Consider the following 13,531-nt stretch of genomic DNA (forward strand, 5'->3'; position numbering starts at 1 on the left):
ATTTAGCGAAGCATAGTATTGCGATGGATAAGTGTCGTTTGTACATAACGAAGCTTGTAATTGGGCATGCTTGATGGTATATAGCGACGAATAATGTCAAATCATGAACAACAGATCATATCTAGCGTCCTATGTATCAACTAACACGCACCCTGCAGCTCGCCCCCATGTGTTCGGTATTGAATTCTGGGCTTGAATTTCAGGGGAAATGCAGGTCTTTAGTGGACTGATTGGGGTGCCAACCTGACTCCAGCTGATTACGATTAGTGCAATGCTGGTGCTTAACCGTCAAGTCCTCCGTTGGACGTGGCAACATCTGGGTTGGGATAGTACCAAGATGCGACGGCGATAATGATGTAGACAATCTAGTTTAAGGTCAGATTATGATCATATCCACCATCCAAATTGATTACGACTTACCACAAGAAGAGAACCCTCAAGATAGTTTGACTCGCCATCACGCAAGAAGTTGCCGACTACGACAATGGACAAAACAAGCAAGACGATCATGAAGATCTCGAAGTTGAGATCCATATCCTTTCCCAGTGCCCATCCAACCACCACCACCAAAGGAGCATTGAAGAGTGCAGTCTGGATCGAAGGACCGATGCAGTGGAAGAGAGCAAAGTTCTACCATTTATTAGTTGAGTCCCCAATCGTTGTTTTTTCCAACTTACGATCTGTCCATCCCAAGCTTCATCAATAGCGGTCAGATGCTCTGCGGCTTTTTCGACGAGAGGAAGCATGATCAGACCGAGGAACTGGTCAGGGATACCGGCTTCGACAACATCTTCGATGCGGACGACAAGGAAGACCGCAAGCATGGTCACGATGGCAAGAGACAACACGATGGCGACAATGCACTCCGTGAACGTGAACTTTTGCTTTGCAACATCCTCGTGATGATCAAGATCCGCGTGCTCGTCTGCTTCCAACACCTCGTCGAATATGGAGTGCTGCGAGCGGGCATTGTAGAAGATGAAGCTTGCTCCAATTAGCATGAACCATATCGCACAACATCGGCATAGCTTACATAGCGAAGGCAATCATCAGCAGAATTGATGTGACCTGACTGATCTTGAGGACATTGTGCTGTAGAATCTTCTCAGTGAACTCGTGGTGCTTGGTGGCTTTGTGAACAGCGGATCCCTTCAAGGCGGAATAGTAGGCGCTGGGAATGAGCAGACCAAAACCAGCGACCAGAAGCAGACCGCTACCAACTTCGCTAATAGAAGCGTGGAACTTTTGTCTCGCCTGACGCAGACCGCCAACAAAGAAGCAAAGTCCAAGACATAGCAACAGGTTGGTCAAGATCGAGCCCAAGATAGCGGCTTGAATGACGGGAATGAGATTGCCATGCTCAGAGGAGCCTTCTGATGCCGTGTGCTTCGCAATCAGGATGATGAACAGGATGATTTCAACAATTGACCCAAACGCCGTCTCAATGAGGATGCCAGACACCTTGGGCATCTTTCGCGCATACTCCTGACCAGCGAAACCGAGCAGATTTGCAACTGGAATCATCGCGATGTAGCTGAGCGCGAAAATAGTAAGCGGGTTGCTGGGAAAGGCGAAGTGCAAGATGAAGGCTACAGGTACGACAGGCCAAAGAAAATTGGTCCATTTTGCTGCATTACTGCCAGATCTCCAGGCCACACTGGCGAAGTGCGAAGCTTGAAAACCAGTGCGACCGCTCTCTCCATCTGGGTGGATGTGTTGGGGCACGATGTGGTGAAGGAGAGGTGTCGATTCGGAGATGTGGTGATTGGAAGGCATCTTGCCTGAGGTCGAATCGTCAGTTCGATCTCAATAGCGCGTAGCAGCCAGAGTTTTGAGGTGAAGCAAATGTTGTGGAAGGCTAGCGGAGGGGAAAGCGCGCTGGCCAAGCCCTCAGCCTCCTTCCAAGACACCAAAACAGGGAAAGCACGATGCTCTTTGGCGTCACAAATCATCACCAAACGCCAATATCCGTCGCGAAAGTCATCGTGAAAACCATCGCGATAGCCGGTAAAGGCAAACCTTCCGATGCGCGACATCACGCCTTTGTCGCGAACCCCTCTCGGCATCCGGAACGATGTTGGCCCAAGATGCCCCGCCATCTTCCTTGCCTGACGCCTCCGGTACCTTGCAGATTATCTGGGGTTGTCTCAATTGATTGGTTTAACGTCCTATGTCCGGGTTTGTGTCCACATGCAGCACTATAGACGGTAAATTAATGAGCCAGCAATAGGGTCAATGAGGTGACCGTATGGTGAAATGATGATCCCTCCATCGTGCCGCTCGCCCTCAGCGCACCGGCAATGTATAAGAGGCAACTGTTAACCAGGTTGCGGGACTCACAGACCCCAGGGATCCTGCCTAGTATCAGAGATCCATCATGAGGTTCTTACCATTTCTTTTCGGCACCCTGGCCGTGCTGCTGAGGGTGTTCGCTACCGACAATGGCCTCCAGACAGTTGTCGAATGGGACAACGGCTCCTTGCAAGTCAATGGGGAGCGCGTCATTGTCATGAGTGGCGAGTTTCATTACGCTCGTCTACCAGTTCCAGAGTTGTGGCTCGATATCTTCCAGAAATTTAGGGCCAATGGCATGAACACCGTCTCGATCTACTTCTTCTGGAGCTACCACTCTGCATCAAAGGGAGTGTACGATTTCACCACTCCAGGAAAGGACCTACAGCGTCTTTTCGATGCCGCCAAGGAAGCTGGACTTTACGTTATTGCAAGGCCTGGTCCGTACATGAACGCTGAAACCAACGGTGGTGGGTTCGCCCTTTGGACCAGCGACGGAAGCGGTGGCAACTACAGAACGTCCGATGAGACCTACCGAAAGGCTTGGTCAGAGTGGATTGCGGAAGTCGGCCCCATCATCGCAAAGAATCAGATCACCAATGGCGGCCCTGTCATCTTGACTCAAGTTGAGAACGAATTGATACAGTCGAAGTATGACCCCAACGACACTCTGGTTATCTACATGGAGCAGATCAAGAAGGCCTTCAAGGATGCAGGTCTTATTGTGCCTACGACACACAACGAGAAGGGCTTCCGAGGCAAGAGTTGGTCGACTGACTACAATAACGTTGGCGGTGCTGTGGACATTTATGGCCTTGACAGCTACGCAGGCGGCTTGAGCTGCACCAATCCCAACACCGGTGGAAACGTTATTCGCACCTACTACCAATGGTTCCAGGAAGTATCACCTACCCAGCCGGCGTATGTACCTGAGTTTCGTGGTGGATGGTTTCAGGCGTGGGGCGAACATTTCTTCGATGAATGTCAGTCAGATCTCAGCCCGGAGTATCCCGACGTATTCTATAAGGACGTCATTGCTCAGCGGATTACACTCCTGAACCTCTACATGACTTACGGTGGAACCAATTGGGGCCATCTGGCAGCGCCCGTGGTAAGTCTATCTCAAGTTAAAATCATGATACTTGGCTGAGATCAATAGGTGTACACTTCTTATGATTACGATGCGTCAATTCGCGAGACTCGTGAGGTCCGCGACAAGTACAAGCAGTACAAACTAATCTCATTGTTTACTCGGGTCAGCAAGGGTCTCCACAACACCGTCATGGAGAGCAATGGAACTGGAAACGCGGTTAGCACCACGGATGTATTCACTTGGGTACTCAAGAGCAAGGGTAGTGATGGCAGATTCTACCTTACTGAAAAGAACGACACCAGGTCCAGGACTGTGACTGACTTCTCCCTGACTGTCGACACATCGGTCGGTCCAGTGACAATCCCGAGCCTCCAGCTAAATGGCAGGCAAGCCCGATGGGTGGTCACTGACTATGCGGTTGGAAATGAGACTTTTCTGTACTCATCTGCTGAAGTTCTAACCTACGGAACTTTCGATCATCCCGTTGTAGTACTCTACTTGAAGGCTGGTCAGACCGGAGAGTTCGCTTTCAAGTCGCAAAATAACATCACCTTCAAGGCATATGGCGCAGACTCAGGCTTCGCGACTACCCCTAGCAACAGCTCAAGCTTTGTCAGCTTCAAATACAAGCAAGCTAAGGGAGCCACCGTCGTGCAGCTTTCTAACGGCGTGCTAGCCTACCTGTTGGACGTGCCTACGGCGTGGACGTTCTTCGCTCCTCCCACTACAACGGATCCGAACGTCACTCCAGACCATCACATCTTCGTAATTGGTCCCTACCTCGTCCGAACAGCAAGCGTATCTGGCGATACCGTATCTGTCATCGGCGACAACGCCAATGCCACCACAATTGAAGTTTATGCTGGCAAAAATATCGCGAAGATCTCATGGAATGGCAAGGACTTAACGACCTCCAAGACACCCTATGGTAGTCTTACTGCTGAGATCACGGGCGCTCAAGATCGCAAGATCGAGCTTCCTGAGTTGACAGGCTTCAAGGCTGCCGACTCGGCACCAGAGATCTCACCATCTTATGATGATAGCAACTGGGTCGTGGCGAACAAGAACACGACGCTGAACAAGGTCAAGCCGTTGACCCTACCAGTGCTGTACAGCAGTGACTATAAGTTCTATGCTGGCGCCAAGGTTTATCGTGGATACTTTTCCGACAAGAGCGCTGCATCCTTGAACATCACAGTGCAAGGTGGCGCTGCAGCAGGCTGGAACGCTTGGCTCAACGGACAGTCGATTGGCTACAACCCTGGAAATGGTACGCTATGGGTGACCAACGCAGTTGTTCCCTTCAAAAACGTCACTTTGAAGGACGAAGGGAATGTTCTAACAGTCGTGACGGACTACACTGGCCATGATCAAACATCCTATGGACCCTCCGGTGCGCAGAACCCAAGAGGCATTCTCGGGGCGCAGCTTCTCAGCGCCAACAACACGAAGCTGAACTTCGATCTCTGGAAAATTCAAGGTAACGCTGGTGGCGAGAAGAACATTGACCCCGTTCGTGGGCCTTTGAACGAGGGCGGACTGTACGGAGAACGCCTTGGCTGGCACCTGCCTGGATTCGACACCGAGAGCTGGGAAATTGCGAGTCCGACCGAAGACGGTGTACAGGGAGCAGGCATCAAGTGGTTCACGACGAAGTTTGATCTCAATGTCGACAAGGACCTTGATGTTCCCATCGGTGTTGAGTTCGGTGCCGCTGTTGGTACGGTTGCTAGAGTGCAACTATATGTCAACGGGTAAGACCAGCAAGGCCTGAAATTTACACATAAGCTAACAGACGTGGCAGCTACCAGTATGGCAAGTACTTCCCGCACATCGGCCCTCAGACACGCTTCCCGATCCCACCAGGTATTCTCAACTTGCAGGGCTCAAATACATTGAGTGTTTCAGTGTGGGCGCAGACGGATGCAGGCGCGAAGCTTAGTACATTGCGCTTAGTCTCGTACGCTATCTATGAGAGCGGATTCGACTTCGCCGGGATTGATGGGGAGCAGCTGCAACCGAGCTGGAAAGACCGATTTCAGTACGCGTAGGATGTTGCTCAAGAGCATTAGCTATCTGACTAGATACGAACTGATCCTTCAAACATCCAAATATCTCCCACAGTATTTAGTATTTACACAAGACCACCAACCACCGAACACACGACACGCGTTCGGCCAATGACTTTGTTCGGTTTTGCCAATTGACGCGCCAAGCCGGTGGCACTACGGTACCGGCTTGGTCTTGTCAAATTGTCACAACTTCCATTATCAAGTCGCGACTACCAGCCACTACGGTCCTCGCTTCTCTATGTTGACTGAACAAGGCAATCCGTGCATAGATGAATCACACGCGAAACCTCAGACTCCATCACCTCACATTCTAAGCCGGTATCTTCCCGAGCAGATCATTGTTGGGCGGGCCTAATCACAGCGCTAAGACCATCGTTATTGGCGGCCAACACATGACAGCTGCCAAGTACGAACTTATTGAACCAGCGTAACCTTACAATAACAGCTAAACTCAGCATCGAACCCTTGATTTCAGAATCTCAACAGTCAGCCCAGTCATCACAACACCAAAATGGACCTGTTACGTTTACCATCGGTCACCCGTCTCGCGACTCTGTCACTACTAACACTGACCTTCGCTCAAAACAACATAAACACGACGGACATTAATTCGGACCAATCTGCCCTCAATTTCGATTCTAATGCGCCGATCAATGCCACAGGCAGCCTCAACTTACACTGGACCGCACTTATGATGGATCCCGCACGGAATGACTGGACCTTTACACTCACCTACAATGAGACCCGAAACCAGAATGGGACAACACACCGTTGGGAAAGCTACATGAGTGTTCCTGAGATTAGCGAAGCAAAGGCCTGTACATTCATGCTCGCCGGACTCAATAAAACTTCAGCATCGGCACAGCGAAATGGTTGCGACGGCGTGTTGGACGATGTGTGTACCGACGTTCTGCGCGGGATCTCATGGAGCGGCGATCGGTGTAGTTTCCCATTCCCGGATTCAGAGTACAGTGATAGGGTTCTCCAAGCGTGTGGCGTTGAGATCCTCGAGAGAAATGTGTGCTATAACAGTAAACACCTCCCACGTCCTTGCAGTATCTGCCGATAATGGGACTGACGATCGTCACAGCCTACCCGATAGATTTCTCGAAAAGTACATGCAGTAGGTCACATCCTCCAGGATCTTCTTCGCCAGAGAACTGGCGCACTTTCGGGATGACTGGGATGCCTATCGACTGGGTCAATGTGAACAGTGATAGGAACACATCTGACTTCACATGGTACGACACCTTTGTGAAGCAGACTGTTCCGTTTGTCGTTGCCATGGAATTCTTGGGTGGTATTGCTGAGACGCAGGTCTTGTGTGTAGCGCCAAAGAATATCGCCGAGGGGAGTCGAGTGCCCGCGCAGAAATCCATGGCGAGTGAGAGGTGGCGGCCAACGAGCTGGATGGCTACAGCCGCTGCATTATATGCTAGTACGGTAGTTATGTTGACTTAGTGTAAGGACAATGAGACAGTATGTGAAGATGACATTGGCTGATAAAAACAGATAGTCTACACTGAACCAGAATTGATACTCCACTTGTTACTTAATCCTGCTTCTCTGTCCAAACACCCTCATTGCCCCGCTACTCTAACATTCAATGCACACATCAGACATTAGCATAGTCGACCTTCCAGCCTCCAGGCATGAAGTATGGAAACACCTCATTCGGATCGTACTCCTCACAAATCTCCTTCAACTTCTCCGCGCTTTCGCTTCCCTAACTCTCAAACACCGTCTGCCCTTTACCCGCATCATTCAGGTAGATACATCTATTCAAGCCATCGACTGCCTCCAGCTTGCCCTCAATGTCAACATCCACGCTCTTGACCCACTTCTCCACCTCCTGATCAAACTCCCCTCCGCTGCCCCAAGTAACACTATCTTCGAACCCAAAACGCCGGCTCAAGGGGCAAGTTCTGCGGCAGCCTGAGGACTTTTCGGCCATATTGCGGTTCACAACGTTGAACGCCAGACCGGAGAAGAATCCCAGGACCTTGTTCGCAAGACACGATGCAGAAAGCGAAGCGAAATACCTATCATGCACAATATTGAGAGCCTCTGCGGTCGCTTTGATGGAAACAACGCGAAACTTCTGGCGCAGACCGTAGGACTGTCTGCCCTCCTTGATAGTTGAGCGCATCGCGACACTGTATTATGCGAGGGAGATGGGGCGCAGTGTTGAGGTGCCATTTAGTGCTCTCAGACCCGTTGTGTTATGTTGGAGGAAATCAGCGAATGGACCGGAGGATGGTGCAAACGTGCCGTTGTAGAAGAGTGTGCTTTCGTACGAGGGTGCGGTGTAGTTGGGTCCCCAGCAGACGACAGGGATTGTTATTGCGGCGAGGTCTTCGTCGTTGTGAAGGGCCATGCTGAGGACGGTGGCGAGGTAGGCGTCTCGAGTTGCGTTGGTGGAGCCGTAGTGCGCATCTGCGAGAAGGGGTGTGATGGATGGGAAGGTTTGAGGGACTAAGCGGGTGATCAAGGCGAAGGAGTTTCCGCCGCCGCCGAGTGCCCAGTAGAGGTCGGAGTAGCTGTTGTTGGCGGTTATGGTGGCAATAGTACCATCCGCAAGGACAGCCTAGGGTGTGTCAGTATCGTTACCCGGAGTTGCAGTTCTCTCAAGACATACCTCATAAGCCTTGATCTTTCCACCAGAAGAGGCTAGCCCATGCTTGACACTTTACCAACTGATTCCACCACCAAGAAGCAGGTCAGGAACACCTACAGCCTCCAAACAGCCTCCAATTACAGTTTGTTCGGGAACTCGAGCTAGTTGAACACATCACCCCACCTCGGGCCTGGTCCGATACTCATTGTCTCCTTGCCGTCGGACAGCTTCAGGGTGTTCAAGTTGGTGTTCGAGATCAGAACTCCGGTACTGTTGATGTTGCAGCATCTGATATGAGCATGTCTCTTCCGCCACGCATAGCGAAATGAGTTGAGCTATTAACGAGAGTCTTGACCGTAAAAGAGAGCAATGTTGCGCATGTTGGTGCAAATACACATGCTGGACCGAGCCAGGCAGTGGAGTCCCAGAAGACTACGTGTGCGTAAGCTCCGTTACTCATGCTTTGTTTGTCTTTTCAACTGACCTTGATTCTCATCAGTGTAGCCTGCGTCCTCCGGAATGTAGGTGATATTAGGGTAGTATTTCGCATGCAGTCACCGGATCAGGAACATTGTAAGAAGTCGACGATTGGAAAGCTGAGACTGAAACAACTAGTACGAAAGGGGGACAGCTCTTGATGGTGAGGATGTGCAAGTCATCGATAGTGTCGTGGCTGGTGTACATCATTTGATCGGCCTTTGCATGATGGGAACGAAGACTGCAAAGAAAGGAGTGTACGCGAGCTCTACGGCAGCAAGGCAGAGAAGAGGTCAAGACTGTTTGTGAACGATCATGGCAGCTTTACAGTCTTCGGTCTTGCCTCTTTGGCTTCGAGCTCTGTTCGAAGAGAGGTGGCACCGAGTTCCTCGCGATACGCGTATATATCCATCTCCGTCACCTTCTCGTTGGGCAGCTCAGCATAAAGTTCGTATGGGTTGTCCCTGAATCTCTTCCGCTTCCTAAGCAAAAACAGCGTCAGCACGACCGCAGCAAGGATAACGGCGAAGCAGCCTATCGAGATGCCGGCTATGGCTTCTGCACCAAGTGAGGGGTTTGCGTCTGCTTCGATATGGACCTGACTGATAGCTTTTGGCGAGGATGTTGCTGAGGAGAAAATGGAGGTTGAGGCAGATGCGGATGTGGACAATGATATCGATGCGGCAGCAGAGGTTGACGTTTCGATCTTTCTTCTGTCAGCACGGGGTCATATCTTGAGCAGGAGCGTCAGTGAATACCTCAAAATTGGCGACTTCTCCATAGGAGTATTTATCCATGTCCATTGGATTCCGTGGGCTTCATTGCTGCCAGCAAAGGAAGATGCACTCGTGTGGTATGGAACCAACCTACCTAGGGTTGCTTGAGATCTCCTACACACTACCAAGCTTGCTGGGAGACATTGCTGGCATCTTGTTCGTAGTTGTCAACGCCAAATAGCTGCTGTTGCCTGAAAGCCCATTTGTAAAGTGCCAGCCCTTGCTGTCCTTCGTGATGCTCCACTGCTGCCCAGGAGAGCCACTCCTCTCCATCAAGATCGGCACAGCCCTATCGTCTTGCGTGAGGCCAAGGTATAAGGAGGGTTGGTCGGGATTTCGGTGAAGTAACGGCCTTGCTGATAGAAAAGCTGCCAATTCTCGGACTAGAGGGCCGTGTATGTGTTCATGGTAACACCGCCGTTCGTCCATAAGTACCCTGCGCTGAGGGTACGATTGACAGTTACTGTGTTTTGAAGTGTGTAGAAGGTTTTCGAGTCGAAGTCAGATATGGCCTCACGAGGAGGTGCTCCATGATCAGTAAGGTATGGCAGGAGCTCGGGAGGCGCAGGGCAGTTGGTGTGAAGGGAGAGGATGAAAGTCAAATTGCAGGCCAGCGACCGAGACTATGACTGCGATTGCATAAACAGGCTGAAGCTGCGAGTATCTGAGCAGGCTGGCCAAGCTGGTCGACGCGGACATTGCATAGGTGTTATTGCCCAATATAAAGCGGACAACATCCCCGCAAAATTGGTGGCTTCGGCTTTGCATACCTGCTGTAGGATATAAGGCTAAAGCCAACTCGGCAGTTTGCAAGCAAGCCCAGTATTGTAGAGTCTGGATCACGTGCACAAGGTGAGATGTATCTGCATTGAGGGCCGGAGGTTGAGTTACGAACGTGTTGATATTTCTACAAGTGTATGATGCTCAGAGCCCTCCACATGCAGTGTCCTGTACAGCTAGCACCCAGATCTTCGTACTGATACAAGCTTTCTTACAACGCTGGAGCCATGCAGTGTCACCGACCTAAGCCTTCTTCCGCCCCAAAATGTTTATACAATGGTGAACGTCTTCTTGATCTTGCTTCTCCTCTACCACACCCTGCACAGCGCCATACCGCCTAGCTGCCTCTCCACACATTCGCGCGCCTCCAAGATACCCCGATCGGTTGTGAGGAACATGCACTCTCCCGGATGTGTGAGTCCCTTTACATAGCTCGACTCTCGTGTCCTCGTGATCTTGCCCAGGTCCTGTGAAGTGAGCCATATCCGTCTTGTCGGCTTCGATACCAGCTTCATGTTCTTCAGCACTGGCTCGTTGTTCCAGTACTTCAAGCCGAGCCAGAGCCTTCGCCTCGCAGGGTTTTGAGGTACGCTGACGCTATCAATCTTCTCTCTGCCCAATGCCAGCTCTGTCTTTTCTCCGCCGCCGACGTTGAATGCCTGCCATGGCTCATCCTTGAGTTTCTGTGCCATGTGTTCTAATTCCTCTGGGTCGGGCTGCGATTGCAAGATAAATGGTTTCGGTGGTGAGACGCCGCCGAGGGTTACGGATGAGAGAAAGCCTTCACGTTGCAGGCCAAGGACCAGATTTACGTGCAGCTTCGACACGGGGATCGATGTGAGACCGAGGCGAGCTTTTGATGCATTTTGCAGATGTGAGCACACATGTGCAAGGTTTACGAGCGACATGTTGGCGGTGTTGATGCGATGAAAGCCCTCGAGGGGCTGCGGCGAAATCGAAGGGGGTCCCGCGATGGTCGCGCTATCGAATGAGTGTGTTCGTGGTGATGCAGGCCGTATGTTGTGCTGCAATTGCGCGCGCTGTCGTCGATGGATGCTCGTCAGTAAATTTCTCGGAGTCGCGGCCATTCCGGCGGAAGAGCGTCCAAGCTCGACCTCCGTCCACTGGCGCTTGCCATGGCTCTAAGAACGAGGGCGCTTCGAGGACCAATACCACCCTCAACCTCACAACGGCTCCAGTATCCTAGCGTGCTCATGCTGAGACGCTTCTATATATTCCTTAACCTCCTGTCGTGACTTTCGCATGCTAACCTCTCTTGCTTTGCTTTGCAGCCTTGTGAACGTGTGATATCCTGGATAAATAGTGTCATTAGAGCGCTGACAGGTTAACACCTCATACATCAGCACAATGCCTCCACAGCAGGGCGAGGTGTCCTTGACGACGCTGTAAGCCACTCTTTCCACCATGAGCTACAATGAATCCTGACACCACGACAGCTTCGCAGACATCCATTACTACTTCTCCCCACCTACCCACCAGCCCCCGCACCACCGATTCGAAAAGAGCTCCTATGTCTACCTCTACCATAACCCTATGCGTCAGAGTGGGCGCATAGAGATTGCGAACAATCCTGGAAAACCAAACCAGGATGCGTTCGCCGGTCGTAAGTCCTCATCTCAAGGTACCATCCAATAAAGGCCTGAGCTGATCTCGGTTATCATTCAGAGTTGGATGTTGTGAAGGTCGAGCAAAGTTACAAGCATCCATGTTTGTTTACCTTGACTGTCGATGCGTTTCGCGGCCAGCATGGCAGTCCAGCCTCATCGCCTCAGCAAGACATGTCCCAATGGCACCTTCCTGTACCGGACCCAAACAACCAGGGCAAGTACATGTACAGGCTACATACTGTGGACATCTACCTGTGGACACCAAATGATGCAAGCATGTTCTTGGATTCGCTGCGGAGGGTCATGCAACCACATCAACTTCAGATCATCGCAGACCCCCAGGCTATCTCACCTACATCAGCGCATCACGAGCACAAGAACGACACAATGAGCCCAGTGATTGCGAATCTCGAAAGAGCTGCGATATCACACCAGAGCCGCACTCCCAGCATCAGCCCCACACAAGCTTTTCCTGGTCCGCCACAAGCCGCATTCCCTGGTCCGCCAGGTGCTCGTGCCTCGACCGCAAGCCCTTCAGCAGCAGAACCAGGCTACGCTCCAATGGCCTACAACCCTGCTGCACCAGCTGCACCAGAACCCATCGCTCACCGCGAGAAAACACCGCCACCACCGGACGCGGCGGAGGGGACTGGTCTAGTCGGAGCAGCTGTACATGACTCGCAGCCTCAGCAATACAGCAATCCCCTGCAGACCTCTTTCACCCCTCAACAAACTTCTGGACCATACATGCCTGGGCCTGCACCTGGTCAGGGATTCAGTGGTCCGCCAGGTGTACAGCGTACAAATACAGCTGGCTCGATGCCTCCTCCACCTCAAAGCCCCCCATCATTTGCAGGGCCGCCTCAATCTGCACCTCCAGCAGATCCGTACGGACAGATCAGCCCACAGCAACCTGGGATACAGCGACAATCATCTATCCCTGTTCAGCAGTATGCTGGCTATAGTGGTTCGCCTGGCTACAATGCCGGCCTTCAATCTCCTGGTTTGCCCTCGCCAGGTCTGCACCAGCCACAGCACTACCTGGGTTATGGACAGCACCAGTACGGTAGCACTTCACAACAGACGCCAGGAACAGATCCAGCCGACTTGCATAAGCAGTTCTACCGCCCAACTGAACACGAAGCTGGTGTTACAGATCACAGCACCGCGACAACACCCAACTCAAATATGGGAAAGAGGGTAGTGAAAGTTGAAAAGGGCGTTGGTCGTTTCCTGAAAAAGCTTGACAGTAAGTGGTGAGCGTAGCAAGCATTTATCATGCGATTTAGCCGGCGAGCGATCTTTAGAACATATACCCACTCGTTCAAACTGTTGTACACATCATCACGAATCTGCGTGCAGGAACAGGTAATGACCCCAATGTAAGACGCGATCACCGAGCGCCGCAGTGCCAATCAAAGGACCACGCTAGTACGCGGAAGCTGGCCCTAGCTTAGGCCCCAGAATAGCAGCAGGTTTTTGGAGATGACATGTGCGTGTTGCCTTCCTGCCGCTGATGTGAGCGTTCGAGGTCTCATAGTAGCAAAGAATGGCGATGTATACGAAGACAAACACAGCATTTGCTGAGATTTTGCATTACGGTGATCGAGTTTGTTGAATGTCGAGGTGCCGTCGCTCATCTTGCACCGCCCCAGCCACAGTTCGGGTTGATCCACCATCAGCCCTGCATCTTGCATCCTGGGCCTCAGCCTGTGCCAAGGGAAGTTCTAGGCTGAGCTGCGCCTGGATGCTGCTCACAGCTCCTCTCTTCTCCACAGTCCACGTACCTTTCCACG

The 13,531-nt window shown here is 51.7% G+C and overlaps 6 protein-coding genes across 6 annotated transcripts; 3 read left to right on the forward strand and 3 right to left on the reverse strand.

The window, feature by feature from the left end:
* Positions 1-33: 33 nt before the first annotated feature.
* BU25DRAFT_406179 (uncharacterized protein) lies at positions 34-1,847 on the reverse strand. The gene is made up of 4 exons (XM_033705207.1): positions 1,034-1,847; positions 678-984; positions 421-630; positions 34-365 (listed from the first exon to the last, which is right to left on the reverse strand). Exons 1-4 carry the CDS (start codon positions 1,774-1,776, stop codon positions 282-284), a joined length of 1,344 nt encoding a protein of 447 aa, XP_033567054.1. The 5' UTR covers positions 1,777-1,847; the 3' UTR covers positions 34-281.
* A 382-nt stretch (positions 1,848-2,229) lies between these two features.
* On the forward strand, positions 2,230-5,466 carry BU25DRAFT_357718 (glycoside hydrolase family 35 protein). Its single transcript, XM_033703578.1, has 3 exons — positions 2,230-3,403; positions 3,452-5,139; positions 5,190-5,466. Exons 1-3 carry the CDS (start codon positions 2,378-2,380, stop codon positions 5,434-5,436), a joined length of 2,961 nt encoding a protein of 986 aa, XP_033567055.1. The 5' UTR covers positions 2,230-2,377; the 3' UTR covers positions 5,437-5,466.
* A 210-nt stretch (positions 5,467-5,676) lies between these two features.
* BU25DRAFT_406181 (uncharacterized protein) lies at positions 5,677-6,959 on the forward strand. The gene is made up of 2 exons (XM_033705208.1): positions 5,677-6,488; positions 6,548-6,959. The coding sequence occupies exons 1-2, from the start codon at positions 5,969-5,971 to the stop codon at positions 6,916-6,918; spliced, it is 891 nt and encodes a 296-aa protein (XP_033567056.1). The 5' UTR covers positions 5,677-5,968; the 3' UTR covers positions 6,919-6,959.
* A 591-nt stretch (positions 6,960-7,550) lies between these two features.
* Positions 7,551-8,534, reverse strand: BU25DRAFT_444879 (uncharacterized protein; the record flags this gene model as incomplete). The annotated part of the gene is made up of 4 exons (XM_033709407.1): positions 7,551-8,044; positions 8,096-8,144; positions 8,258-8,301; positions 8,346-8,534. 4 exons carry the CDS (start codon positions 8,532-8,534, stop codon positions 7,619-7,621), a joined length of 708 nt encoding a protein of 235 aa, XP_033567057.1. The 3' UTR covers positions 7,551-7,618.
* A 1,696-nt stretch (positions 8,535-10,230) lies between these two features.
* On the reverse strand, positions 10,231-11,191 carry BU25DRAFT_406182 (ribosomal protein S8). The gene has a single exon (XM_033705209.1). It carries the CDS (start codon positions 11,013-11,015, stop codon positions 10,416-10,418), a length of 600 nt encoding a protein of 199 aa, XP_033567058.1. The 5' UTR covers positions 11,016-11,191; the 3' UTR covers positions 10,231-10,415.
* A 284-nt stretch (positions 11,192-11,475) lies between these two features.
* On the forward strand, positions 11,476-12,995 carry BU25DRAFT_427681 (uncharacterized protein; the record flags this gene model as incomplete). The annotated part of the gene is made up of 3 exons (XM_033708465.1): positions 11,476-11,513; positions 11,565-11,731; positions 11,794-12,995. 3 exons carry the CDS (start codon positions 11,476-11,478, stop codon positions 12,993-12,995), a joined length of 1,407 nt encoding a protein of 468 aa, XP_033567059.1.
* Positions 12,996-13,531: the final 536 nt, after the last annotated feature.

Source organism: Macroventuria anomochaeta, assembly GCF_010093625.1.
Source record: "Macroventuria anomochaeta strain CBS 525.71 unplaced genomic scaffold BU25scaffold_2, whole genome shotgun sequence".
In the NCBI taxonomy this organism is placed as follows: domain Eukaryota; kingdom Fungi; phylum Ascomycota; class Dothideomycetes; order Pleosporales; family Didymellaceae; genus Macroventuria; species Macroventuria anomochaeta.

Bases quoted from the DNA above. Each gene is read 5' to 3' on its own strand.
- BU25DRAFT_406179 (XM_033705207.1), bottom strand. From the start codon at position 1,776: ATGCCTTCCAATCACCACATCTCCGAATCGACACCTCTCCTTCACCAC. The intron at 985-1,033 runs GTAAGCTATGCC...AATTGGAGCAAG, and splicing joins CTGATGATTGCCTTCGCTAT to CTTCATCTTCTACAATGCCC. The intron at 631-677 runs GTAAGTTGGAAA...AATAAATGGTAG, and splicing joins AAGCTTGGGATGGACAGATC to AACTTTGCTCTCTTCCACTG.
- BU25DRAFT_357718 (XM_033703578.1), top strand. From the start codon at position 2,378: ATGAGGTTCTTACCATTTCTTTTCGGCACCCTGGCCGTGCTGCTGAGG. The intron at 3,404-3,451 runs GTAAGTCTATCT...TGAGATCAATAG, and splicing joins GCCATCTGGCAGCGCCCGTG to GTGTACACTTCTTATGATTA. The intron at 5,140-5,189 runs GTAAGACCAGCA...CAGACGTGGCAG, and splicing joins GTGCAACTATATGTCAACGG to CTACCAGTATGGCAAGTACT.
- BU25DRAFT_406181 (XM_033705208.1), top strand. From the start codon at position 5,969: ATGGACCTGTTACGTTTACCATCGGTCACCCGTCTCGCGACTCTGTCA. The intron at 6,489-6,547 runs GTAAACACCTCC...CGATCGTCACAG, and splicing joins GAGAAATGTGTGCTATAACA to CCTACCCGATAGATTTCTCG.
- BU25DRAFT_406182 (XM_033705209.1), bottom strand. From the start codon at position 11,015: ATGTCGCTCGTAAACCTTGCACATGTGTGCTCACATCTGCAAAATGCA.